This window comes from Lichenostomus cassidix, chromosome 4 (genome assembly GCF_008360975.1).
Source record: "Lichenostomus cassidix isolate B80296 chromosome 4, HeHo_3.0, whole genome shotgun sequence".
Lineage (NCBI taxonomy): Eukaryota > Metazoa > Chordata > Aves > Passeriformes > Meliphagidae > Lichenostomus > Lichenostomus cassidix.
The window spans coordinates 42,099,425-42,126,621 of NC_139484.1; the positions used below are offsets into that span (position 1 = coordinate 42,099,425).

The window sequence follows — 27,197 nt, forward strand, 5'->3', positions numbered from 1 at the left end:
GGCAATGGAGAAAACACAAAAGGTGCCACCATCTAAACTAGTACTGCATAGTTTGGTTTGTGGAGTTTCAATGCTCTGCTTTTCAAAGTATTATCTTTTCCTTCTTTATTTGGAAGAGGTGCAACTGAAAGGTCTGCTCCAGTTATATTCCAAATTCATTCTCATCCCTCCTGAGGACATAAAAGTCTGAACTGGTTCTATAGGCAACTCTGAGCCACAAATGAGGCAGGATGCTGGACTAAACCTAGTCAAGTAAACTCTCAGATCTTCCTGAAGTGTAGGAAGTCATCCTTTTATGTACAGAGACCTAATAAATCTTCAGATGCACAGGTCACTCATTCTAGCAGTAGGTTGAACTTAAATGTTTTTCAGTCTCAGAAAAAGCCCACTAAGAACAAGAGAACCAGAGAATAGGTTATATCCATATAACTTAGTTTCATTTTGCAGAGAAGAAAAGCTCCTGCTTTGGTTTAATCCAAAGAAAGACTGAAAAAAAGACAACTTCTATTGAATATTGAAATGCTTCTAGTATTGCCTGAAAACAAACTATGCACATTAGAATACACTTCCTGCTTCCTTCAATCCCAGTGGCAGTGAGAACATTTGCACGTGGTAAAAACAATAAACGCAAACATAAGTTGCGGTATTTTTGAGCTTTCTAACCCCTCAAATAGCATGTAGCTGGTGTCAATTTTTATGACTTAAAAGCATGATACACGAGTAAAGACAACAAAGAAACAGGACTTGGAAGACTAGACAGGAAAGGTTTGCTCAGGTTTCAAACTGGTCTGTTGGTCCATGCAAGTACCTTGGGGTACCCTTTAGCTCAAACAAATTCTAGGAAAAATAACTGAAGACTTATAAAGGGGAACATTATTTAATACCAAATAAGTGAACAATTTAGATGGAAAAAAGCCCTTACAAATGTCAACTAAATGAACAATATAATTTAAAGGAGACCACATCATCAAATTACAGAGCTTAACCTCCAGGTCACTCTGAAAGCATTTATTGGTGATAAAGCCATGAAAAAACAGAGAACTGTGTAACTTTCTGTTATCATCAATCTGTATCATGGGTTTTATAAAAAAAAGTACTGACAAGTGATTATTTCATGTCTCAGCTTCAAGAGAAGAGGGTGCATGTGAAAATTTCTTTATATACATTTAATTTTTTTATATATACGCACAGAAGCAGTGTGCCAGTACAAAATGCGCATCTGAACTTCCTTTAGGTATTTCTGGCTCAAAACCCTACAATTTACCACTTTTATCTGTAAAATATCACAACCACAATAAATTAAGCCATATATTGTCTTACCCGATAAAAGTAATATAAGGAATACAGCAAAGAAGTCAGGATACTCTGCTAGCCAAGAGCAATTCATTTTTAAGTAGGCACTGAAGAAATGACCAATCCGTTTTCCAAGAAGTTCATCAAAGGTGCCACTCCAGGCTCTTGCTACACTTGATGTACCTTCATAAAATACATGCATGTTTAGGGTTTTGCATCCATACAGTGGGATACAGCTGCTTCTACTGAAAAAGAAACAAAACTAAGCCTGATGCTACTTGCATTTAAAAAAGCAGAGCTTGTGCTGCAAGTTTGTTTTGCTGAAGGATTTTAATGTTTTAGATTTTTTCTTGTTAAATAGTAACAAGGTTTTCTAGAACTAAAATATACAAATTGTGCCTCATTTATTCCCAAAATATTGCAAAAATTATTTCTGTGTCATTTATGTCTGATTCTGGAAGAACTTTATTTCTAGAATTACAATATGACATACGTTAAATGATATAAAGTAATGTAAGAAAGCATTTTAAGAAAGAACATGAAGGAAATTTGCCTCCCTGTAAGTAAAACAAACAAACAAAAATTACTAGGAAGATGTATGTTACTACAGTCTGTATTTAAAATTAATACTCTCCTGGGTAAAGAGTGCATGGCCAAATACAAGCTTATTTTTATAACTCTCATCTCAATGAAATAAATTTTAATAAGATACTGGGGCATATCAGTTTTGTCATGATTTGAGTAACAATCCTGTGGGTATACATATAAAGCTAGGCACACTCATACACGATATAATGGAAGTTTGGAACATATTCCTCTGGGAGAAGAAATGTTATCTCTGCCTAAGCACTGAAATAGTTATTTGACTATATGCCACATAGGCATTGACTTTATTCAGGTCTGGTCAACTTTGTATTTTATGGGACTACCTAATAGGACAGTAATTAATCAGCACAAGGCTATAGTAGAAAGTTAGTTCTTGAATAACATGACTTTCTTGTAACATACAGTAGTGATGGGGTCCCTGTAAACGTCCTTGCTGTGTATATTCAGAAAAAAAATGCTTGTTGATTTTACTGAAATTATTCTTGCTGACCAAAGACGACAAAGAAATCTGGTTTATTCTTGTGCATCATCACTGAATTATTTGACACAATTTTCATAAAAGCTATGTGGTTCATACGTCACACTGTTCCAAAAATATCTTGCAAAAACCCCTGTTTGCAATGGTGATGCACAGGAGAAAATAACATAATCAAATTATTTTGACTATTTCATCTCAGCAGGACTAAAAAGAAACGGTAGCTAAGTGTAGAGACAGAAAAGAAAGACAGCTCTAAATCTTTATCTTTTATCTGCTGTCTCAGAAGCTCCTGGGAGCCATGTTTGTTCTTCAGCTTACCTATAATATAGGATAAAACGAGATTCCAGCCAGTGATAAAAGCCCACAGCTCACCAACGGTAACGTAGGTATACAAATATGCAGAACCAGTCTTGGGAACACGAGCACCAAACTCAGCGTAGCAGAGCCCTGCCATCACGGATGCAAGGGCAGCGATGAGGAAAGAAATAACGATGCTAGGTCCAGAATCAGATTTGGCTACTTCTCCAGCAAGGACATAAACACCAGCACCAAGGGTGCTTCCTACTCCCAGGGCTATGAGGTCCACGGTGGATAAGCATCGGCACAACTTGCTGTCCTCAAGGCTTTCGCCGCTGATGTTCTTCTTCCGCACCAGACGCCGAATAAAGGACTCTGGTCCACAGGGCAACATGGTGGATGTAGAGCTCTGAAATAAAGGAAATTATTGCAGTATGCAAAAGATAGCATAGACTCTGGTGAAAAACAATGGAAAAAAAGTATTTGCATGAAGAATTTTAATCACATCTACTAACTAATACATTTACACTATTCTCTGACATTAAATATCAGGCAGGTGCTTTTTCCCCAGGAAAAAAAAACAGGGATACAGTATTCCTAAACTTTTTGTAGCAGTTATTTTTCTAGGGAAAGATATCCAGTATCTTTAGGTTTATTACTTTGTTGTAAAAAAGAAGAAATTGTTTATCTGCTAATGGCCACTTCTCAAACACTTCTAAAACAGAAACAGCCCATTATCTCATATATCATAAAGCCTTTTAAGAAAAGGATCAACACCAACTGAAATAAGGATTTTTGGGATCTAAACACCAATACTTAACACTGATGAGTTTACAAAGCTATTTGGCTTGACGCAGGAACAAATTACATAGATATCAAGTGAAACAATGTCTTCAGAAATAACTGAAGTGTAATGTTTTTCTGAAGTGTCCCTTGTAAAGCAGATCCTTTAATGCATTACGTCCTGTGAAAGAACAGCCTGAGTAATGACAACTGCTGAGATGTGGTGTCTCACAAGCAGTTTATCAGAACACTGAGGCTGAGCACATCTCATGCTAAAAACCTGCAGAAGCAAAGAAGGTAACAGCTGGCTGTGCCTTTTGGTGGCAGCATTGTCCTAGACAAGCTTATACTGACCACCACCACACACTCTTATAAAGGGTCTTATTCCTGCAGACTCACAGACCTTATTCCTGAGTTTAGACATATATCAGTTTTCTTTTCTGTTGATATTTATGACAGAGAGGAACATGAATTAGGGTAAGTGAACACATGAAAAAATGGTATCTCCTATTTTTTGACTAGGAGATTTCAGTATCTTCCTAACTGCTCCTTTTTTCTTCCTCTTCTCCCTGCTGCAACCTAACCCTGCCTCATCCTAGCAACACCACTGTGGGCTCTGCTCCATCTTGGCCTTGGCTCATTCTGCCATGAGCTCTTCCAGTGCTGGCCTGGACCCCTGCTGAATGTCCTGCACAGCTGGGGAGCACTGGCTCTGCTCTGAGCCTTCCTGGGGAGGCACACTTGACATGACAGCTTGGGAAAGGGGGTTTTGGATAATTACACTGGGTAATCAATCAAGAAGGAAGTGAGTGCTTTTGAGGCATCTCTGATGCACCCATCCTACATTTCTAGGAGCAGACTTGGAGCCTGCCTTTGAACAGCAGTGTTAGGCATGTAGCCAGCAAAGATGACCAGTCAGGGTGGGCTGAATTGTTCATGCCGTTTAAACATAGGAAAGATTGAATCCTGAGCTTATACAATGGAGTTTAAACACAGGTAATGGGTGATAAGAAACCAAGAAGGAAAATGCCCTTGAACTCATCGAGTGCAGTTATTTCTAATTAAGGTGCAGAGCAGACACAACCTGATGACTCTCTCATGCATTGAAACCTGTGCTAGGCTCCACTTTGAAGTCTGCTTTACAGAGAGCACTTTGTCACAAGCAAAGCAAGTTTCACTTTGTCAGAAGCAAACACCTGTGAAGTCCATTTGTTACTGACACTGGCACTTTGCTTTTGCTGCACACAACTGAGGCGGCAGCTCTTTGGCTCTGCGTGCGCTGGGTCACTGCACTTTTTCAGTCTCTTTTGGACTCAGTTTTAATTTAGCTACAGATTGCACTATAAACATGGACTACGCCTCCAACAGTCCTCCAAAAAAGGGAGGTCTCAGTTCAACTGCCCCAGACTGAAGGACCAATGATCAGCCCTTACTGAAACCTCCTCCTTCCTTGAATGCATTCCTAGAGAGAGCTGCTAAGCCATCCACCTTCAACTGCATTCAACAGAGACAGGCAGGAGAGTAGAACATAATTTAGACAGGAAAGGAACTTGACAGATCTACAGACAGAAGGAGGAAAAAAACCAAACCAAAACTTCCTCATGTCTGATGGACTCTCGCAGTATTGGTCAGAGTACCTCAATAAGCAGATATTTCTCCAATCCCTTTTGTTCTTTATTGTCTTGGTTATTTTTTTTCTCTCTACAGTACCTGCTGACAAAATTGTCCTAATTTCAGCCTTTCCTGGCCAATTGTAAACCAGATCATTTACTGCTTGTCAACTACATATCTGAATGCCAATCCAAGAAGATGAGTTCAGCCTTATAATTCATACCAACTCTTTGTTGACATGGATGATCAGGAACATCTAATAGTCATCTAGTGTTAGCCCTCCTCTGGCAGGAAACGTTTGGTGTAAAAAAATTTGTAACTAAAAACACAATGCAAGGGACAAAGTCTCTATCTGCAAAGATTACATTCATATTTAAAACTGCTTTGACTGCTTCACAGTCATGTAAAATCTATATCTGCAAAGTATTTTTCATGTAAAAATAACCTAACCTAGCTTCCTATCCCACACAAAATTATAAAATAAGTAGATATTGAAGCAAAAAAAGTAAACTACATCATGTGTCACTAATTTTATTTCCATTAAAATTAAATTTTAATTTAATTATGTGTTAAATGTGTGTTAAGTGAGTACACATTAAACCCAAGCTACACATGAGAAAATCCAATGCGGCAGTTGCCATTCAACTTTTCCTACAAAATTTTCCATTAAAAGCTCTAATTAAAAACCATAAATATCTCATATGGAAAGCAAATGTTATAAAGCAATATGGAAGCCTCTAAAAGTTTTGATACTGTTATTGAGATTAATGTTTAATGATTCTTGAAGCCAAAGTAAAATAAAGATATTTTACTTAAAACTATTCTGTTAATTTAATATTATATAATATACTATTAATTTTAGATGCAGTAGTTTGACATTTTAAACAGCATACCAATTAAGGAGAGAAAACTCCAATAAGTTTGTAACATATTGAAAGTGGGAAAATATAAATGTATACTGATTAATACAGATTAATTTAGCACCTTTCTTCAGCCACATTTTCCTGAAAAACCTGTAAAAGTTGTTTTTTTGGGTTTTTTTTTTTTTGGTCTCCTATTAAGTACATCTAGCCTTATTCAAAATTACAGTATTACATTTACTGGATCTTGTGCAATATAATATAAAAGCAAAAGAATTCAGAGATGAAGCAAAACTAGGTACAGTCCATGATTTGCGTGTGTTGTGTACACATGAACTGCCAAAACGTTATTTTACTGTAAGTGTCCTAAAAGTTCATGTGGTGCCCAAGACTTTCACAAAACTCCTAATCCCTTGGAGTATTTAAAGAGGTGTATTTCAATAATACTTCATGCCGTAAAATTGGAAAGCAGTACCTGTAACTGAAGTCTTAAGATGCATAAAACAGAAAAGGAAAGATTTATTGTTCAAAAGCAGACCTTCTAATCAGACTGGGAGGGAAAATATAACTGCATCTTCTATATTTAACACTGCAATTTTTACTCTACAAAGACAGAATAATGCTGTAATGTAAACAAACTGCATACCACAGCTCTTGCTGCTCAAACAGCACATATGTTAAAGGCAACGTTTCCTATGATAACCTAGGTCGCTTTCAGGTTACTTCTTTCAGCAGTAAACTTCATTACTAACCTGATTCAGAGCAGCTTCTGCTGGGAAAATTTCTGGTCCTCTTCCTCAGTCCTGAAGTCCTGCTGTCATAAATGGAAGAGCAAAGTGTGAAAGTGATTGTATTAAAATATTTGCTTTAAAAGCCAGCTGCAGGTGGTGTGGGAGCCCTCAATGTTGAGGGGTGGAGGCTTGACAGCCCAGGTGATTGGAGGGCTGCGAGCCGGCCAGCTATTTACCCAGCCAAGCAGGCAGGGAGGGAGGGAAAGTCTTGCTTTCTGTGTTCAGATAAATTGTATGCACTCTCTTTATGACACAAAACCCAACTGGAACGGCACTTCCTGCATCTAAACACACCCATGCCAGGGAAACTTTTCCCACATCCTGAAGGAAATGCAGATGCCTATCTTAACCCACTGTGATACCAAGCAAAGTCTTTCCACTGCCCTTGTGAAAAATAAACTGGTTTTGAGGCATATTGAATGATACTTTGCAATGTTTTCAGACCTGAATGCATAGCATGAAAACTGGTTTTGTTGAGCAAATTTTACAAGAATACAAATAATTTTAAAAGTACTGCTGTGGCAAGAAACAACACAGAAGACAGTGTATTTACAGAGTCTGGTTAGAACCCATTCTGTTGAACTGGGGTAGATGTACCATCGATAATCTTCTCCTTTATATGGCTTGAAATGCACAATGCTGAAGACTGGAATTAGAAAAAGCCAAATATTCCTGTGTCAGAGGCAATAAATAAACCTCAGTTTCTTAAAAATTAGCTTCCAGAATAAACCAAACCCCAATGTATAATTTACAGCTGTATTTTTATTGCTTCCAATGGCAGATAACCCTACTCCAAACATCTAGTAGTATTTCCAGTCAATAATATTCACAGCATAATGTTTCCTTCTAAACACTCGTGCTTCAATCACGTTACTTTTGCTCAGCTAACATAAGATAAACTTTGCAAAGAAAAGCCCTATGCTTCTCCATCATTAAAAGGTCTTTCATAGGAAAATACAGAGAAAAACATATATTGTGTGGCAGCCCCCTGCAACTTTCTCTCAGCTTATAGTTATCCACTAGCGTAAAGTCTTCCAGTGCTCCAGAAGCAGAGGTTCCTCTTCCTCCCTTCATGAATAGTCCTGCTTCCTGCAGCCACATGTAAGGGAAGAATACAACTTTTCCTCAGCTCTCCCAGATCCAAGGAGAAATTCATCCAGGAAAGTGTGCTCTGCAGGAATGGGCTGTGTTTCAAGATCAGGAGTCCAGCTTACATTACCCAAGACAATTATTTTCTTACAGGCAAAAATATATTAAGAGAAAAGATCTTGTTTGCTGAGGTCTGATGATGACAGTGCTAATTCTCATCTTGACCTCATCCTTGTTAAATATGAACTTTATATCTTTCACAGTTAATACACAGTCAGAAACAAGAAGTCATGCTACAGGTTAGGTTTCTTGTGCAGAATTACATGACAACTACTTTTAAGGAGCATCACTGTGACCTGTGACAGTATCTAGACATTTTTTTACCAAACTAGCATTCAATAACAAATCTGTGAATGAATCAATAATTACACAGACGGTTCTTGAACATCTCCAGTGAAGAAGACTCCACAACCTCTCTGAGCAAGCAATCTGTGCCAGTGCTCTGGTCACCTGCACAGTAAAGAAGTTCTTCCTCATATTTAGCTAGAACTTCTGTGCATCATTTTCTTCCTATTACCTCTTGTCATCCTGTTGCTTATCGCCTGTCTGTGATAACAATTCATCCCTGGTAACACCAGTAAGCTTATGGATCATTACAAGGACAGAGCTGGGCTGCTATTATTGTTCATCTGACTTTCTAAAACTCAATCCAAAGAACAGCAGCACATGGAAGCTATGCTATGCTAGAACCCTCCTAGCTCCCTGTCAAGAGGCAGGAACACACTGGCTAGTAAAATAAAATAGCTTACATCTGCCCCACCTCGATCTAGCACACTGTGGGGTAGATCAGTATCTATCAGTATTCCCATTACACAGTGTTTGGATCAAAGGTCCTATGGGCAGACAGAAAATTTTGTGTGTGTTTTCAGTAACACATTCTTGAAACTACAAGAAGACCATGTTGCCACCCCGCAAAGGTCATTTTTCTAGATACAGCTGAAAGGTCTGTTTGTGTGCCTGAGGGTGCATGACAAAGCAGCATGAGAGAGATGTTCATAAAGGGCTGCTTCTAGAGGGGGATCACTGAAGGATGCCAGATCAGGTGCTCTTTGGACAACACTTAGCAGACTGAGTGCTGCCAGGTGGCAGCTACCTGCAATAGCATAGCCAGCTTCTCTCTCAGAGGAATTCTTGTTTCTCTCCAGAAAAGAGCAGTGGTATATCCACTTTGTGGCTCCCAGTTTGCTTCCCGTTACAAATCAAACTATGTTTGGACCAGCAACATTAAGTTCTGACTTTAGAGACTTTTCTGCTCCTGAGCAACTTGGACTAATCTGAAGTGCCTCATCCAACACTTCTCTTATTTACGTACCCCAAGGACTTTTGTAGCACATTCTTTTCATTAAGAAGTTGATCAGGAATTCTTTTCTTGCCAGGAAACAGTTGACAATTAGAGAGAATGAACTGAAGGACAAAATTATTTTGTTTATTTTATTTTATTTTCCTATGAAAGGCTCCTTTTAAGACCATCCCTTAGAGTATTAAAAGAGTATGAACATATTTTTATAAAGTTATGCAGAAATTCATACTCAGGGGATTTTAATTTTACAAAAAAACCCCAAACCAAATAATTTTGAAACTCGTGCACAGGCTGAAAGTTCTACAGATGCCCAAGTGACAAACTGATTAAAAGCTGTTCTGTTTGTGACTCTGATTTGTCTCATAGATACAAACTCACAGCTACAGGCCAAAAACCTATGGCGTTTTACATAACTAGAGGTGTTAACTGTGCACATGCATATCCACGTGCTTGTCCATATAACTCACCACAGTTAAACATGAACAAAAGTGCCTGCAGGCCCAGGCCTTAGTGAACCATGGCAAGGGCTTCGCTTTGCAGCCAACTGTAACAAACACAACTTTCGTCATGCCCAATGAAAAAGAAACACAACGTGTATTGTACACTTTGTGCAGCACTGATTGCTTATGAGAAGATGTGCTAGTATTCAGATGAGGATTCATCAAGTGCCAGCAAGAATCTTTTCTAGATAAAATAATTACATTTTAGTGGTTCTGACTTGTGGCTATGAGAATAAAAATCCAGTGCAATCTACATAAGATGATCATAAACATTCAAGAGAGAAAAAATCTTTCTAAAGCTCAATAGTAGTGTAGGCTGTCTCTATAACGTTATGACAAAATAATTTCTGAAGAGAATAAATTACAAGTGAACACTTTTTAAAGGACTTCCTACTTATTTAAATAAAAATCTATTTATTTTAGATTTTCTTCTCATAGTTTAAGCAGATTACTGAAACTTATTCCTACAGAATGTTGTAAAGATTAAAATAAAATTATCATTTACCAATTCTCTCAAATTTCTTTAATAATTCTTTTTTCAGTTTGTACTTAGGAAAATACCTTAGTAAAATCCTCAACTTCTGTAAAAAGAATTTAATAGAACCTATAAAAAATAATCATATACTACTAGACTAATCCAGGCAGAAAGAATAAACCTGCAATCCAGCATCATTTTGTATGTAGCAAAAAGAAGGGCTACATTGGCACAAATTTCTATTAGTTATTTTGAGCCAGGAATGACTAATTTAACCTAACATTAAGCATGTCCCAAACAGCTACTAGCTGCCATTTGCTGAATTCCAGATATTCCCAGGGGTCTAAAGGAAATGTTTGCAGTGCTCACAGTGCTGTCCCTAAGTCTAAAATCAGAGTTTTCGAGAAGGAAAGTAACTATTTAAAGCCATACCATCTACAAAAATAAATCCACACATACTTTTTTGGCCTTGAATACAGAATAAATATAGATAGGAAATTTAGATAGAAAAGTTTGTAATATATACAAAGAAGAACCAAGAAAATAAAAGTTAAAACTAAGACTTAACCTGTAATTGAAAATAAATGGTGATGCCATGTATTGCCAAAATTGAAATTATTCTGTTTTGCATCTCCCTGGACACCTGGGAAAGGAGTGTCAGATGCAGTTTCACACTGCAGCTTGGCAAGGAGAAGGAGCAAGGCACCACCAGCCATCTAAAGTGTGAGTACACTTCTCCATCAGAGGCAGGAAGTTACAGTCTTTCAGTAAGGGCAAGGAGAAAGATCTACCAGAAAACAAACTATTAAGGCACTATAGATTTTTTGAGTTGTAAGCTATTGTGTAACATCTTATTCTGCTTTTCCATAAGTTGATGGAACTCACAACATACTGTGCTGAAGCAAACTTTAGGAAAAAAAAATTCAATTTCTGACAACAGTCCATGTTTGAGCTAACTGTGGGATATACTTACCACGTATATTTTCTTGTAATGGCCACTTAGGTAGGTAATTAGGGACATTTCATAGAAATAGTCCCAGCCTACATAAATGCAATGACATTTAAAAGTAGTACTTAAATGTCAAAAAAGACAAAACACTACCCTTTTTTTACCCAAATAACGATGCTCTGGGTTATTTATTATCAAAAGTTACGTTACTACGTACAGAGAGAATAGTTTTTTAGTTGTTTCGAATGTGTTTAATTTATAGCTTTTCAAAGTCATCCTGTCCCAGTTATCACTTTTTTCATTTCCTGAGTTAACCAACTGAAAGTTCATTTCCCAATCCTACAATAGAGGACTTCCTTCAACTTACTGTTTTTCACTCCAGCCAATCAATCTCTTTCCTCAGTTTACTTGGAGTTTTTATTGTTGTTTGAATATTTGTGAGTGGTTTTTTTGTTTGTTTTGTTTTTCTTTAAAAAATTTTCAGCTGGGAATGCTAAATGTGATCTTTTTCCCTTTATCAAAAAGGGAAATCTTTCCAGTTACTATCTTTAACGAACATTTTTTTTCCTATAAAACACAATTTGTCCAGAAAATTTCTATTTACTCCATTTCTACTTAACAATAATTTTCCTTTCCAGATAATGATATGAGGGTTGCTGTTTCTACCTACTCTTTTTAATCAGTAACAGGGCTTCACCTTTCACCCCATGGTTATCACATTTTCACTAACAGCCGCTCGTGTAAGACACAAGCAAAAGTCTCTTAGAAAGTAACATCAGATCAATTCCATATTCTGTTCCTTGAAACCCCAACAAAATGAAAAAATAAAACTCTGAAAAACTAGTAGAGATGTATTTACAAATACAGTCCTGGAACTTTTTTTTCAGTGATAATAGGAAAATATAAGCAATGACTGCAGGATCAAAATTAAGTCCCAAACATTTCCCTGCTGAAAATTGCACTGATTTGCACAAAACCTGGTGATTCTCTAAAAGGGACTTAGCCACTGGTTTTAAAGTAGAAATAGTGAGAATTCTTTCACATGCCCAAACTCCTGAGGTAGCTTCTAAAATATCTATAAAATCTGTATTTTTAAATGCCTGTGTGCTCCTGTGTGCTTCCACAGGGGAGTTGAAGAGCCCAAAAAGTAGCCTAATTTCAAGGTGCAAGAATGAAAATTAAGTGAAGAACTAATAACTCACCTCATTTCTCTCCTCCCTTCCCAACCTCAGCTGGCTGGTTTGATGGCTCAAGTAGCACCAGCTCCAGGGCTTCCTACTCCAGTGGGGCTGTCCAGTCCCATCCCTGGGTCACAGCACCTCTCAGCCCATTTGACCAGTGCATCGTACACTAATGAGCTCCAGTGGGTCTTTTTATTTTAAAAAGCAGTGTGATTAATATTAAAAGCAGTGTGATTAACATTAATATGTGTTGAGTTACTGAAAACTGTTTAACTCAATTTTATATACATTAAAAAGTGGCCTTTCCCTATTTTCTGTGGGGGCTAAGAAACGAGGAAGAGTGAGCAGAGAAGAAAGAAAGGATGCATACATGTAATTTAGGAGTAAAAGAAATCACAGATGACCCCAGAAATAGCCCCACTTACAAAAATGTCATACAGCAGGGGAAGGAAAGCAATTCCTACCACATATCTTACTTGTTTTCTGGATGACTTTTTAAGGCGCATGGAAAAGATGCTATCTCAAAGGGATTACAAAAAAAACCGACAAAAAAACTATGTCTAATCTAAAGTGTCACAACTTTCTCATAATGAAACATCCAAAATGAAGTATGTTTTAATTATCTGCCAATTATAAGATGTTCCAAAAGTGAAGTTTGCTTTCTTTTGCTTATAGAAATCCAAGAATCAGATGCACATTATTTATATTCCATATTTCTTTTATCTTAAGTCAAAGGCAATAAGAATTAATTTAAGAATTTCTTGTATAAAAGTTTTGAAAAATCTCCTTTGCAACCAAATATTGCTATGAAGTAATGGCAAGGTATTTAAATTAGGATTCATCACTGGATCTGCACTAGACTTTAAATATTAAATCAGAGAAGTATTGTTTCCATTCTGTGTGAAAATGGAACTGTGATGTGCCCAGCACCACTGCCACACATCACACACCCCAGAGAGAACATGTCTGCTAAGTGCACTGCTATGATTTATTTTAGGTTTATATATCACAACAATACAAAGCAACATAAACAGGAATGGTTAGTTCACAGGATACAAATAAGATGCATCTGCAATATTTAATCCCAGAAGCATTAAACAGCATTCTGTGGTCTGAAGTTAGTGCTGTTAAGACCACCCCAGATTTCTCGGAGGTACTTTCTGTACCCACCAAAATCAAACACCACTTCTTTCAAGTATGAAATCCCCAGAATAATAAGTCACTGCAAAGTCACTAGAGCAACCCTGTTACAGAGCACTACCCTTTGACATTCAGTGAGGACTCTCTGGACAGACATTCTCTATATATACTGTACATATCAAGATCATATAAATCCAAACATCTACCATGATTGATGACTGAGGTAACTAATGCCAGAGAGTTCCCTTCTCATTCCTGGCTTTAAATAGCACCCCTACATTTAATGCTTCAGGAACAGAGTTTGAAGAATATTATAACCTTCAACTGGATAATTTTTTTGAAAGCTTTCCAAATTTCTCAGTGTTTTTTAGGTAAGTCAATAAACAGCTTGACTGCATGTAACACCTCACAGGTAGAACATGACCAAGACTTCAAAACACAGCAAAAAAAAGGACTGGCCTCGACAGTCACACACTGAGATCGTGCTCACAGATTTCCAGGGGGATTAGCAACAGGCATGGGAAGTGACCCTAGCCATGCACTGCGGCTTTGCAGAGAGCCTGCACTTGCACAGGCTGCAGTGCTCCAGGATGTAACAGAGCAGTGCAGACAGCAAGGCCCTGTCCAGCACCTCCTGCGGGTACATTGAACACCTTCTGTGAACTTCTACTAAGAAAGTAGTACTCTTTTTTATTTTAATCAAATCACAGGTATGCATGACAATTGCGTAACTGTGATGAAGTCTGATGCTTTCAGATCCATGCAGATCTGACGTAATGTGTAAAGACTGAAGCGTTGGCAAGTCTGCCTGAAGAAATCAGATCTTCTCTTGGTATATATCCAAGTTCAGCAGTAACAGGAGAATCATTTCTGCAGAGCAGAACTACAGCATCTAAGACAGCATAAGTGTTGGTTCATAAAGCAATGAATATTCTGCAAATAATAAATAACATACGGAATAACACAAACATTTGAGAGAAAACCCAACTCGGGTTTGCATGTGTGTTTCTGTACTCCCAGCCAGCCAGCCAGCACGATGGTTCCTTACTTGCAACTTTACCTTCAATATAAATTGTCTGGAGGTATTGGAAAGGCAAACAGCTTAGCAGTTCCAGTTTTTCCAGGAGGCAGTTCTGCCCATAAAAATCAAAAATCACTTGAGAATTAAATTGCATTTACTATACTTATGAAGCTACTTCACTGACTACCAAATGGCACAGGCGAATAAACTACATGAATGTTGCTTGCAGTAATGTACTTCCAGCACTAACAGATGCACTAGTTAAAATAAATGCTAGCAAATGTGTTTCCAGGATAATTTGTCTCACAGAGCAAATTGAAAGTTGTTGGGACAGCCATTGCTACTCCCACATGAAGATCAGGTGAAATGCAATTTTCCAATTTTATTTTATTGTGGTAATAGAAGGCCCTGTAACGGTATAACTTTTTATTCTATCTTCAGCAAACACAAAGCTTTCAATAAACATTCTATACCACCTCCTCCCCTCGGTCACTTTTTTCCCTTGCCACATCCAATGATTCTGAATTGCATGACCAACTTCTGACTGAAAAGGTCAGGGGATGTCACACAGATAATTCCCTCAAACATCCTCTTCTAACTAAGATGTATTGAACATTAGCAATACAGAACATCAAGCCCATTTAGTTACCAACTTGTCTCACATTTGTTCTTCAATTCTGTGTTCATATATTTCTTCTTTATCTTTATTTAAGTGAAATATTATTATTTCACTCAAATAAAGTGAAATAATAATATTTCACTTAATATTATATTTAAATATTAAATAAATAATATTTATTTAAGTGAAACAAGATATTTCTCCCCTTGTTTGTTCCTAAATCAACCACTTTTTATAAATCTATATAAAAATTAGCCTCATCTCCAGCTATGCTGTGAATAAGTTGTAGGGAAAATCCCATGGAATGCTAGATCCTAATGCAGCCAAATATACTCGCTTTAAAAACTCCACTCCAAATGCACAAGCCAGGCCATCAAAAGCCCAGAGACTGCAAATAAGTAGACTAGTTGTCACCAAAGAGATACCCTTCCACACACTTTGTGTGCATGTGGCCTTGTGTGTATGCATAGGTGCAAATTACACTATTTCTCCATTCCTACTATGCAAAAAGATCCTGTTATTATGGCTGGATCACAATTTTGAAGTAAAACTGTCCTGCTTGCTCACTTTCTCCTCATGAGCTCTAGAGGCAATGACAGCAAAGTAAGCCCCAGCTGCCTGTGTGAGCACAGGCAGGATCTGGCCCCACACCACTCCTTACTTTCCCAGGAGAAAAAGGAGGCCAGGACAGATTCACTACCCCAAGGGCCAAACCCAGAAAACAAGTTACTAGTTGAGATGCAGTGACTAGGAAGTCACAGGCAGGAAAGATGAGACATCTCATTTTAGCAGCTACTTGAAAAAAGCTTCTAACATCAGATATCTTGTTTCATAAAGTAACTAGAATATACACAACCCCTTTCGGGTAAAATACTGAGTGGAAAATATCATAGAACTTACTTCGAATTTTGAAATGCCACCACTTCCCTTTTAGTACTAGATGAAATATTTCACCAACCTACTGATTTTTATTGAGCGTGATCATTGGTTAGTATCACTTGTAAATGATACATGTTTTCATAATGCAAAAAAAATTTGGCATGAATACTAAGTACACATTCCTCATGGAAACACTATAAAAATATAAAGCTTTAACTGCTCTACACCAGCAACAAATACTCATAAAATTAATTTTGTTAACATAGAAGTAAGATAATCAGTGTAAAATCCTGCATGCCTAATCTTAAAAAAATTCTTAGCTACTTTAAATGACAATGAACATGTCAGTAAATAAACCTTGGCTAAGAGCCTTTTTCACCTATGCATTGCTTTACTGGCCTTTACTGCTTTTTATTTCTGCCCCTAGAAACTCAGCCAGCAATGCACATGCATATCTCATGCATCTCAGTTTCCAGCAGCTGAAGAGGCTTAAGCAGAACCTAATGTTCCCTGTGATCAGACTCCCAGAACTTCCAGTTACTTCCTTTTATTACCTTTTAATTTTGAGCTTTTTTCACATTTCACATACTTACTAGGTTCAAATTTTCATTATTTTCTGCCTTCTTTAATCATTATATGCAAAAAAAGAGAATCTCATCTTAAGATCTTTTATGAATCCTCTAGAGAGGCCTGGACATCTTTTATCCAAATAAATTTCCCTTTAACTCCTCATGAAAATATAGCTCTTCCATCACTGAAATACTTGCATATCCATATAAATATTAAGCTTGTTTTTCAGCAGTAGTTGCTCAATAGTAGTGTGCAGACATTATCATATGCCAATAGTGTCTTTCAGACATTATCAGCTGGTGCCAGAGTCCATCTTGCAGCATGAAAAGGGAACTGGATGCATTGTCAGTAAAATGAGGCCCAGACAAAATGCCTCTGCAATTTTGCAATATGTGATTTTTGACAGGTAATGAGATGCCATGAGTGTCTTAATAAATTTGAAAATCTGCTTGACTAAAGCAATTTTAAAGTGTTAATACTTTTCACAGTAGAGTGGAATATCAAAAGCCATCACAAAACACAGTATATTTAAATTATCAACTATAAGCATTCACTTCAAAAATAAATCTCATCTCAGAAGAAATTTTAAAGAGGCTTTTTTTGAAGTTTTTGGGGAGGTTTTGTTTGGCTGGGTATTTTTAGTCCTAGAGCACTATACTAGATGAATGCAAGAAGACTGATTCATCAGAAAGGAAACTACTGAGATACAGTAATTGCCCCACTATGAAAATACTCTTTAAAATATTTTAAATTGTTTCTAGTTTTAGAATAGGAATTGTTTGTTTTGGCTTAAACAAACCTAAACTTAACACAGTTCTAATATTCAAAAGAAAAACAATTTAGAAATACTTTGATGATAGTAGAAGGAAAATCACTGCTGTTTTTCAGCATTTCTCCACTGAAATCTAGAAATAGTGGGTCAAAATACCTCCAATTTCAAAAACTTTATGTAGCCTTCTCAAACAAACTATCCAGACTTCAATGTCTATTGAACTGCCTAAAACATTATCTATCCATTTTTTGGTAAAGAGAGGGAAAAAAGAAAAATATAGCAATTACTAGTCCATACATCATGCAGTTATAACAACATGGTTCTTTAAGGTAATTTGGTCTGAGATGACAACCATTTTGAAAAAAATATCCTTGTCAAATGCTATCAATCCGGTACATTTAAAATACAAAGAAAAAGCTCTAATAAAAGTAAGAAAATAGGATGGAAGTTTGGAAATCCAAGGCAGGAACCTGGGTCCAGATAAAAGGATATGAAGGACTAAAATCTCTTTGCAATTTTCTGGATTAAGAGCAACTCGGCACTTCTTAGCCAAGTTTCAGTGGTGCACAAATTAGACGTGTTTTTTGGTGCTAGGCAAACACAGTTTTAGAAATCTATCATTATATACACAGCAGAATTTCTGGCTAGAACAAAAGCTAAAAATCAACCTTGAAGATATTCCATATGATTCACCTGGAATTAATTGTCATCTTCTCATTTATGCAGGGCTTTATTCCCTAAAGTCTAACATCTTCCTCTCTATTTCCAAACTCTGCAGGCACAAAACTTTGAAAAAGAAGACAAAAATCAATGAAGCTTGATACTCTGCTACAGCACTGCAGATACTTAAGAAAACTGCCACAGAAGCCTCCATGCTGTGTACAAAACATCTGCTATTACTTTATCTCTGAATGATGGTAGGCATTCTACCTCCTCATGTACAACTTTCCAGTAGCCCTACCTCACTCTGATTATCCTACAAGATTAACTGGATGGTGTCAGACTACAGTCTTTTGCCGATGTAATATTGAGAGGAATTTTTGAAAACTCTGAGAGTAAAAGTCTGAAAAAGAAAAGTGCTGTTCTTCTAGCCACGTCCCATAAACAGGTATTTCTTCGGAAATTTTCAAGACAACTTATTCTGCATGTCAGCTATAGCTAGGTAACGTCCTGAGCAGGAAGGCTAAGACTTCACAAGGACACAGACAGACACATTTCACTTACTCTGCAGCTCCCAACAACCACAAAGAAAATTGGAAAAAAAAAAAAAAATCTCCAAATTGTTAGAACTGATCAATTATCTTCAAAAGAGGGTTTTTCTGATGGGAATTACAAAACCCACCACAAACAGCAGACAACTGTGTGATGGCCAGGAATACTTCTGAAAGGGTATTTAGGGCAAGCAACAGCAAATGGATGAACTGTCCACAGCAGAAGAAATGGGTTTACTCTTGAAGGACATTAGTGGGCTCAGCACAGGACTGCAAGGATTCATATGAAAATGGTGACAGCTATTAAGCCAAAACATGAGAAAAGGAGAAAAAGGCAGTAGAGCTACTGAGCCCAGGGATCAAACAGATCAAAGACAGCTAATCTTTCAGAAAAAAAGACTCCTCTTTTTTTCTTTTTATTTATAACTCTGCTCTCTGCTGTGATAGTAGCATGAGTGTGTGACATTAGAAATTTTGTCATGACCTAGACATAAATCATCCAAAAGAGCAGAAAATGCATCTGAGAAAGCAGATACTTTACTATTTCATGCCTATCACCATAAAATGTACACTGGGATAAATGATGTGATGACATGCCATGACTTCTTCAAGAATTAAATTAATTTCATATTTCCTTTCATTCTACTTGTTCCTAATTCTATAATGCGAACCCTGAAAAAACCAAACCTCTCTGAAAGCTATTTCATATGATTAAAGTTATGTTCTGCTAACAGGTTCTCTTCAAAGACAACACATAAACAGAGCATGAAAATATCATTCAGCTGGGGAAATTGTTAAAACTATGAGTCTGGCTCTTTCTAAACTTAGCTTTATTCAATTTATTCATATTGCTTCTTTTCTTCTCCCCTTTCATCCACAAAAGACAAAACAAAATAATATTCATGATTTTAACTGCTTGGAAGTAAAACAAAGCACATTCATTAGAGCTTGTGTAAAAGCGAGGAGATGGACTCTAAGTGAATGTGAGCAGTGTTCAGAGGATTTCTTTGTTCAAAATTTATCAAACTGACTATATGGCACACAAAGAAAGCACAAGTAACAAGTACATGCTGGATCAAAGGCTATTTGGAAAGTGCAATCAAAACCAGATGAGAAGCCATGGATAAGGAGGAGTTAATTTTTGGCATTGGTATGAATTTTGGAACAATATAAAAGATCAAAAAGAAGCTACTGACCATTAAGAGTACGACATTTCTACCTCCCTACAATGAATTGAACATCGCCCTAAGAATATAACTGGGTATTAAATGGACTCCTACTTTTAGGCTTGGCATCAGGTGTTAGCCACAAATTATTCTTTATGACACCTCTGCTTAATACAATTTAGCAATGCCCAGAGATAGCCAAAATTATTGCGCAACAGAACACCCACTCTGATGGGAAATATTTGTAACGCTTAGATAAACAGAAAATATTTTTCTTAAAAAAGGAAAAAAAAGAAAAAATTAAAAAAGAGTAAGAGGAAAAAAAGTTGGGCTGTATCTGATAAGCAATTTTCTTTCAGCTTTACAGAGTACGAGCAGAGTTTTGCATTATAGCTAAGAGTAAAATGACTCGGTGACCCCATTTATTTGGATAATTTTTGAGGTTGATGTGACTCAAATTCATGGAACTAATTTGTCTGGATAACAGCTTTACAAAGGTTCTGAAGAGTCTAGACATTTTCACTGTGGGAAAAAAAGATGCACAATCCATTTTATACAAACTTTAAAAATAATATCCTGCAGTCATCCTGTCATATTGCAAATTTTACTTCTAAAGTCAACAGTAGATAAACGAAAGCATTTGAAAGTACAACACTGGAAGGTATCAAGGGAAATGGAAACAGCCTTTGATTCAGCTATTTTGCAAGAAGTGACACAGCAAAGAAAAAGATCAGTTATCTGCAGTGCTGTAGACTCCACACAACTTAATTTTTAAGGTATGTGAAATTTTACCTAATGATGGTATGACTTGAAAAATAAGCTACCTTTCAAAGAACTAATTAACTATGTCATTCCCTGTCTACACTGACTGAGGCTCAGGCAGAAGAAATGTAAAACCCATGAGAAGTTTGAGCACTGTTTCTAGCCTAGATGGCTAGCACAGAGTGACTAACTGGAGAACGAAAAAAAGGAGGTGAAGGAAGAGCTAAATATCGTATTTGAATCGCACGTCGCTCTCTCTCACTGTAGATATAATTTTAGTTTACAATTATGTTTTAAAACTTTCCTCAAACATACTTTGGCCTTAGTCCACTCTGGCCTGCCAAACTATTTTCCAAAACTGGTTTAACTAGAAGTTGTTCAAACACTGCTGCCAAGACATTTAAGCTCCAGAACAGGAGGAAAAGGAAGAGTCAGCATTTATTTCTTTAAAAAAAGTAAAAGAAAATACTCAATTCTTTATCCTTGATCCAGAAATTCAAATTTATGCATAACCCAAAAGACTCAAATCCCATCAAAATTAGGGCTTTGTTATAAAAGCACTTGAATTTACTACAGATTGCAGCCACATGGCACAATTCTCTCTATAAATATACTTTGAGCCCCAGTTAGTGAAACAAAAAACTTTTCAACTCTGCTAAGACAAAAAATATCTCTGCAATTATTCTTACTGCAGTAATACTCAGCTCAGAATCAAGGCCTTAGAGCTTAATCTAAGAAAAATCAATAGTATGAGAAAAGAGGAGGTAAACAGTGAAAGGTGTATGTGCTGGCAGGCTCATCTGTCTTCCTACAGATGCACAGTGAATATGCTTGACTATCAAAATACCAAGAAGCTCCAGTGTAGCTATTGCTGCTAGTACCTTCAAACAAGAATGGGAACAGTTGGTACAGTTCATCCACCAAACACACATCCAGATTTCTTTTGTTGGTGCTTTTTAGATTATTCAGATTCATTTCCATTACACAGATTTTTCATGAGAATATTTAGCCAATGGAATAATTTCCCAGGGAAGTGGTGGATTCCCCAGTGTTGGATACTGTTAAGATTCAGCTGGATAGGGTGCTGGGCCATCTTGTTTAGACTGTGCTTTTGTCAAGAAAGGTTGGACCAGATGATCCTTGAGGTCCTTTCCAAACTGGTATTCTACGATTCTATGTGTCCATCAGCAGAAGATCCACAGACAGTCTAGAATAAGAAATTACCTTCTTTGGGTACTAAATTTCATGAGAACACATGTGCACACCAAGAACAGTCCAACCAAAAACCTTCTATTTGACTGAGACTTCATGTTGTATACTTAGCATGGTATATTGCTAAGGTAGATACAGACAGGTGATAAAATGTGCTAGAAAAGATCTCTTTTTCTGACCACTACCACCAACAGTGAATGCATCAGTCTCAGAGCCTGGAGAGTAACAGTGGGACTAGCTGCTGAACTGTCTCCAAAACAAGTTTTAACTGGAATCAGAAAGAATTGGAGAGTCATGTACAACAACAGAAACCCCACTGATACCACAGTACAACAGTCTGACTGCAGCATCTACAGGCAGAGCCAAGTCACCATTGATATGTTTACATTGGCATTTTTGCTCAGGTCAGATGCATATTTTCAAATATATTTTCCCTGTCATATAGACAATTCACTGTGCTTTGGTTCACTCTATGGAGCAATCCTAAGACATCCTTTTGTACGAAAGGGAATTTGGATAGGTATTCCAGAATAGCACCTACTACACTCCAACTGGTAATGGAAATTCAGTTTGTGGGACCAGACAGAAACTAACCTGAAGTCCTCCCAGTTCTCCCACACATAGCAAAACGTAAGTGGTGTGGTTAGTGAATCCACAGCATCAGAAGTTTTCCTCTACACCTTCATTCCTGCAGAGCAGCACCAGTTGCTGAAATAGACTGCCACTGCACGCAGATAATAGTGAATGCTCAGCTGCAAAAGCTGCAGACTGGTCTGCAACCTACCTGAATATAAAGGTGCTTATCAAACAGCTAAGCTCTGTGCTGCCATTGCTTCATCAGCTATAACATTATATTATTATCATTATATTTATTATAGCATTGTATTTAGTTGGAACTAAAACCTCAAGCCAACATTTCCACCGGTGTAAGTGGTGTACCCTAACTGAACGCTCACTCCTGAATTTTTCTCTTGGGTCAACAAACATTTCTGTGTCTGCAAAAAGAGAATTCAACTGGGGAATGGAGCCACAGTAACACTGGGTAGATACTAAGTCAGTTTTGAACCAGGTTACTTTCCTGATACAATTTACTACAGAGCTGCACAAGTTCTTTTACCAGCACTTCTGCAGGGTACATATGGAGAAGGATTAACTACTGTAGGCAAGACTTAAGGTATTTCAACTCTTTTAGGTGCAACCATAGCTCTGAGCAAGGACAAGATTATTCTCAAGGAAGGCCACAACAGTCTGAATGGCAAGACAACTCTAGAAGGTAATACTGCAGCAATGTCGATGATGAATGACTCAGTGCATAAAATCTGATCCCATCACTGGTAGAAATACGTGCGAAAGACAAATCCATTTTAAGCAAACTTGGAAAAGTCAGTTGTTCAGTACACAGGATTACTGATACATCTGCAGGAAACAGCGATATTTAGAAAAGAACAGTTACAAACGTTGCTTTTCCATTCCAAGTTCTGTGAAATGAATTGAATATTGACACCACACCCTGCACCCTGATGTGGCATTCACTGATGGGAAGGGCAAATGAAGCTCTGACTCCAAGTTACTTGATCTGAAATACAAAAAGCATATTCAGGATACTACAGAAATAATACAGACTCTATTAGTTCTGCTTTATTTATAAGAAAATACAGCTTAAGCTCTATTTCAGCATGCCTTATTTTCAGTGTGCATACTCTTATTTCAGGGGGAACTGTAGAAAAAATCAGCTAAGAAAGACAAGGACAGCAACCTACAGAGGCTGCATTTGTATAGGAGGGCTTTATTTTCTTATTTTAGTTTTCGGTTTCCAGTTTCTGGAGAAGACCACTATGAAAGCTCATCTCCACCACATGCTTAGATGGTCTTAATACCTGAATTTGGAATTTAACTAGGTAGTACTGCTGAATTATATGGCCCATATATCTAAATCCATACAAAACAGACTTCTTCCCCTTCCCTTTAATTTTAAATTTCATATTGCTAACTGTCCACCTGGTTCACAGGGGTTAGTGTATGCCTTTTTAGTACACAGTATCTGCCTCAGTACAACAAAGGGATGTGGCAGGCTTACAGGCAGTACTTTCTTCCCCCTACACAAAAGCAAGTGGGTACACTGTACAAGCCCGAAGACACACGTCAACAGCCATTCCTTACTGTGCAGCCTGGTGTGGGATCATATTCCAAAACATCAGTTTGAACATATGGTACATACTGTTTCATGTTTTGCAACCTTGAGTGGGATTTTAACTCTATCATTTCTCTCTTCTTGGTCTGAAGCATATCCCACTTCTCCATTTCTTGAAGGCTATTACAATATCAAGCTTTGCCTCTTCAGGCAAAAAAATATATTTCTTGTAATGGCTCCTACCTCAGAGCCTGTGCTTAGGACCTTGTCTTTCTCTTCTGCCCAGTAATTTACCCAATTTATCAGCAATAGTGAACCAAGCCAAGTACATTTCACCAGAACCGTATCAGTCACAAAAAATGTTCATGTCAAGGACTGCAGTATTTCCGATGGGGCAATCCAAACTTTCCCTTCCTGGGCCTCCAGAGTAGAAATCTCAGTTAAATATTCAGTCTTATGCAAGTTCCCTGTCTGACCCAGTTCCATATCCAGAGAAACAACTTCTATCGCCTATCCAACTCGCAGATTTATTTCCCAGGTTAGTTTTGTGGAAGCTTATTTGTTGTTGTTTCTGAAACCCTGCTTTCTAAGTTTGCTAAGAGAAATACAAAAGTTCTCCACACTCAAGCCAGCAGCCATGCTAGTTGTTCATGAGAGCACCACAGAAGTGGTCTTTATTCATTGTGAATAAAGTTGCTTTATTCACACTGTTTCAGATCTTCCTTCAACCTTTGGATGGGTTTTCAAGAGGGTGTTTACTATCAAAGAGAATTCTAAATATAGCACTTGGAAGCATATCTCCAACTGCTCCAACTTTCCCTTTCAACTCATCTGATGTTTTTAAGGGTTTGCAGTCTCCTCCAGCGAGGTGATGAAATTCAAAGACACATATGTCACATGCCCTGATTTGTGTTTCCAGAGTCCTGTTTCCCTGAACATAGAAGGAATCAAAGTACTGGGAGAGCTTCTTTCCAGCCACCCCAAGCTGTCCCTCCAGGAAGCACTATGAGTAACATTCACATCATTGTTTTTCTGCTGCCTTTCTGCCATTTGCAAACAGCTGCAATTAAGTGTACTCACTGTCTCACTGTGTGCTATCTGTAATGCTTGTTATCAAATCCTTAGAAAGCATATGGAACACTGAAACCTACAGTTCTATTAGCTAGGTTTCAGCCAAGATAAAATACTGCATTTCACTGTTCTTCTAGATTAAAGGAAGATACTTATCCCACTCACCATCCTCTACAGGAATTTGTACCAATCATCACACAGCTGTTTGGACAAATATCCTGTAATATTGCCTGTTTTTACGAAAAAGCACAATAAAATAATTTTGAAGAAAAACTTTTTTTAAGAAATTTTCATCGCTTATAATAAGCTACTAGTAAATGCAAATGAGAGTTGAGATAGTGTTTGGCATGGGGAGGGAAGAAGAAAGATATTTGCAACTTTGGTAATTTTACTGGTTCCTATGGAAATATTCTCTATTTATAATGCCAAACAGAGATCAGAATCAGGACAAATATGCAATAGAGGAACTAAAATTACAATAAAGATATAACAGACTAAAAGTAGGAACTATCCAAAATCCTTCATCCAGAACTGTTTCACATACAAGTCAATTACCAAGCCAGTCTAAAAGAGCATCACTAAAAATGCACTTGGTAAGTGGTATCTTCTTGTTTGAGAAGTTATTACTTTCTTTAGCTCCAGTCCAAAGGAATGAAACTATGGAACTGAACTCTACAGGGCTTCCTTTGTTGCAGGAAAAGAATGATTCTAAATGCCAGAACTTACTTCAAAAGTTTGAGGGATACCACAGTCATGTCAAAGTTTTTCAACTAATGCTTTCTTCAGTGGCAAAGATGGTCTAAAAGGAAGGGAAGACAAAAATCAGAGGGCATAGGAGAAATTAAGGTATGTTTTACAGCTGCGTGGAGCACATTCAATAGTTTCTTCCAATGGCAGTACAACTGAAGCAGCTCATACTACTTAGTCTAGTCTCTCCTCTGTGTCTGTTCCTTACTTGTAGCTGCACAGCCATGCATGTGGTCATTCCAACTGGAATAGGGAACTGATCCTCAATCAAAAGTATCCCAAGAAAAAAGTAATGTTTCCTAATTCAGTTCATTGCACAGTACCACAACAGCTGTGCAGGCACAGAGGGATGGTTACAGGAGCAGGAACAAGAGATGGAGCAGCCTGGAGCACAACATAACAGTTCCTTCTGCTGACACAGCTTCAGTAAGAAATGTACAAACTGTACCTGTGAGCCCACCAGGCTGGGAAAACTACTTGTTTCACAGAGCATAGCAGATACCTTTTAATTAATTTCAACGAAAGAGTGTAAACATTCACTTTACATAATCAGAAAGCTCACTTAATTTATTGTGTGTGAATAAAAATGCAACATAAACAGTATTTTACTGCAAATTCTGCTCATTTAGCATCTGGTTCATTGAACTAAGTGCAACCCATCTGTTACCACATAGGACAGAAAAACTTTCAAATAGGAAAAAAAGCCTTCTTATTTAATACAAATCTAAACTTATTTGCTTAGACAACTAATGAAGTGGAGTATATAGGCAATTAAACACCACAGAAGGCTTTGCAGAGTACTGTAAAATTGCAGGAAGGTTTATAAAAGTATATAACTGGGACAATTAGAAATACAGAATGGGCTTATTAAGTCTGATGTTGAAACTAATGGCTTCAGAATCAGACACATGCATAAATTAAAAAATAAAATGAAACAATCTAATAAAATATTTCTAATAGCTGGACATTGCATGGAAGACTGCAAAAAATTCTGGATTGGGTAATAAGAAGCTCTGTTCCACTAAAAAGTAAGTGTTGAGACAATTAAAACAGATTTTCTTCACTTAGAGAAAGTACATTTGAGGGCTGATTTTTCCCTCTGTTTCTTCTCTCTCTACCATGCAAAATCCACACAATGAATGCCTCATTGCTCTAAGACATTCATTCTACCAGAATATGTCATGGCAAATGATAAATTCCTACCACATGCTATTTTTCATTATCAGGCTCTACCATGATGACGAAAGTTGCGTTTTCCTGGGACAAATGGGATTTCTCCAAATGGCACATGAACATCTACTTTTTAACTCCTGAAAACATATTATAATTGCCTTAAAAATTAAAGGATTTTGACTCCAAAGGAGTCTCAGCAATAGCTGATTGACATAATTCCCAGGAAAAGATTATACAGTTTCAGAATTTGGGCATTCAAAAGAGAGCAGGAAAAACTAAGCAGATATGAAGAAATGAACAAAAAGCAAGACTGGTAGGAAAGTAATATATTAGTATCATATTGTAACTGGCAAACCTACATTAAAAATAAGCTGTAAAATCCAAATGTATGATTTCTGGGAGTACGTGTGTTTGGGGAGGGCAGTGGAAGATCATAGATTAGTCTGCATG

General features: G+C 37.3%; 1 protein-coding gene across 5 annotated transcripts in view; it reads right to left on the reverse strand.

Annotated features, from left to right (window-relative positions):
• SLC7A2 (solute carrier family 7 member 2) overlaps nt 1–27,197 on the reverse strand; it is a 50,809-nt gene that overhangs the window by 17,215 nt on the left and 6,397 nt on the right. The window contains exons 2-4 of one of the 5 annotated variants that reach the window (XM_085058860.1): nt 6,681–6,742; nt 2,696–3,083; nt 1,321–1,476 (exon numbers count right to left, since the gene is read on the reverse strand). In XM_085058860.1, coding sequence (XP_084914986.1) covers nt 1,321–1,476; nt 2,696–3,068 — 529 coding nt within the window. In that variant the 5' untranslated portion in view covers nt 3,069–3,083; nt 6,681–6,742. Of the gene's footprint in view, nt 1–1,320; nt 1,477–2,695; nt 3,084–6,680; nt 6,926–27,197 lie in introns of those variants that run through there. The other 4 variants (XM_085058861.1, XM_085058859.1, XM_085058862.1 and 1 more) reach the window with 4 other exon arrangements.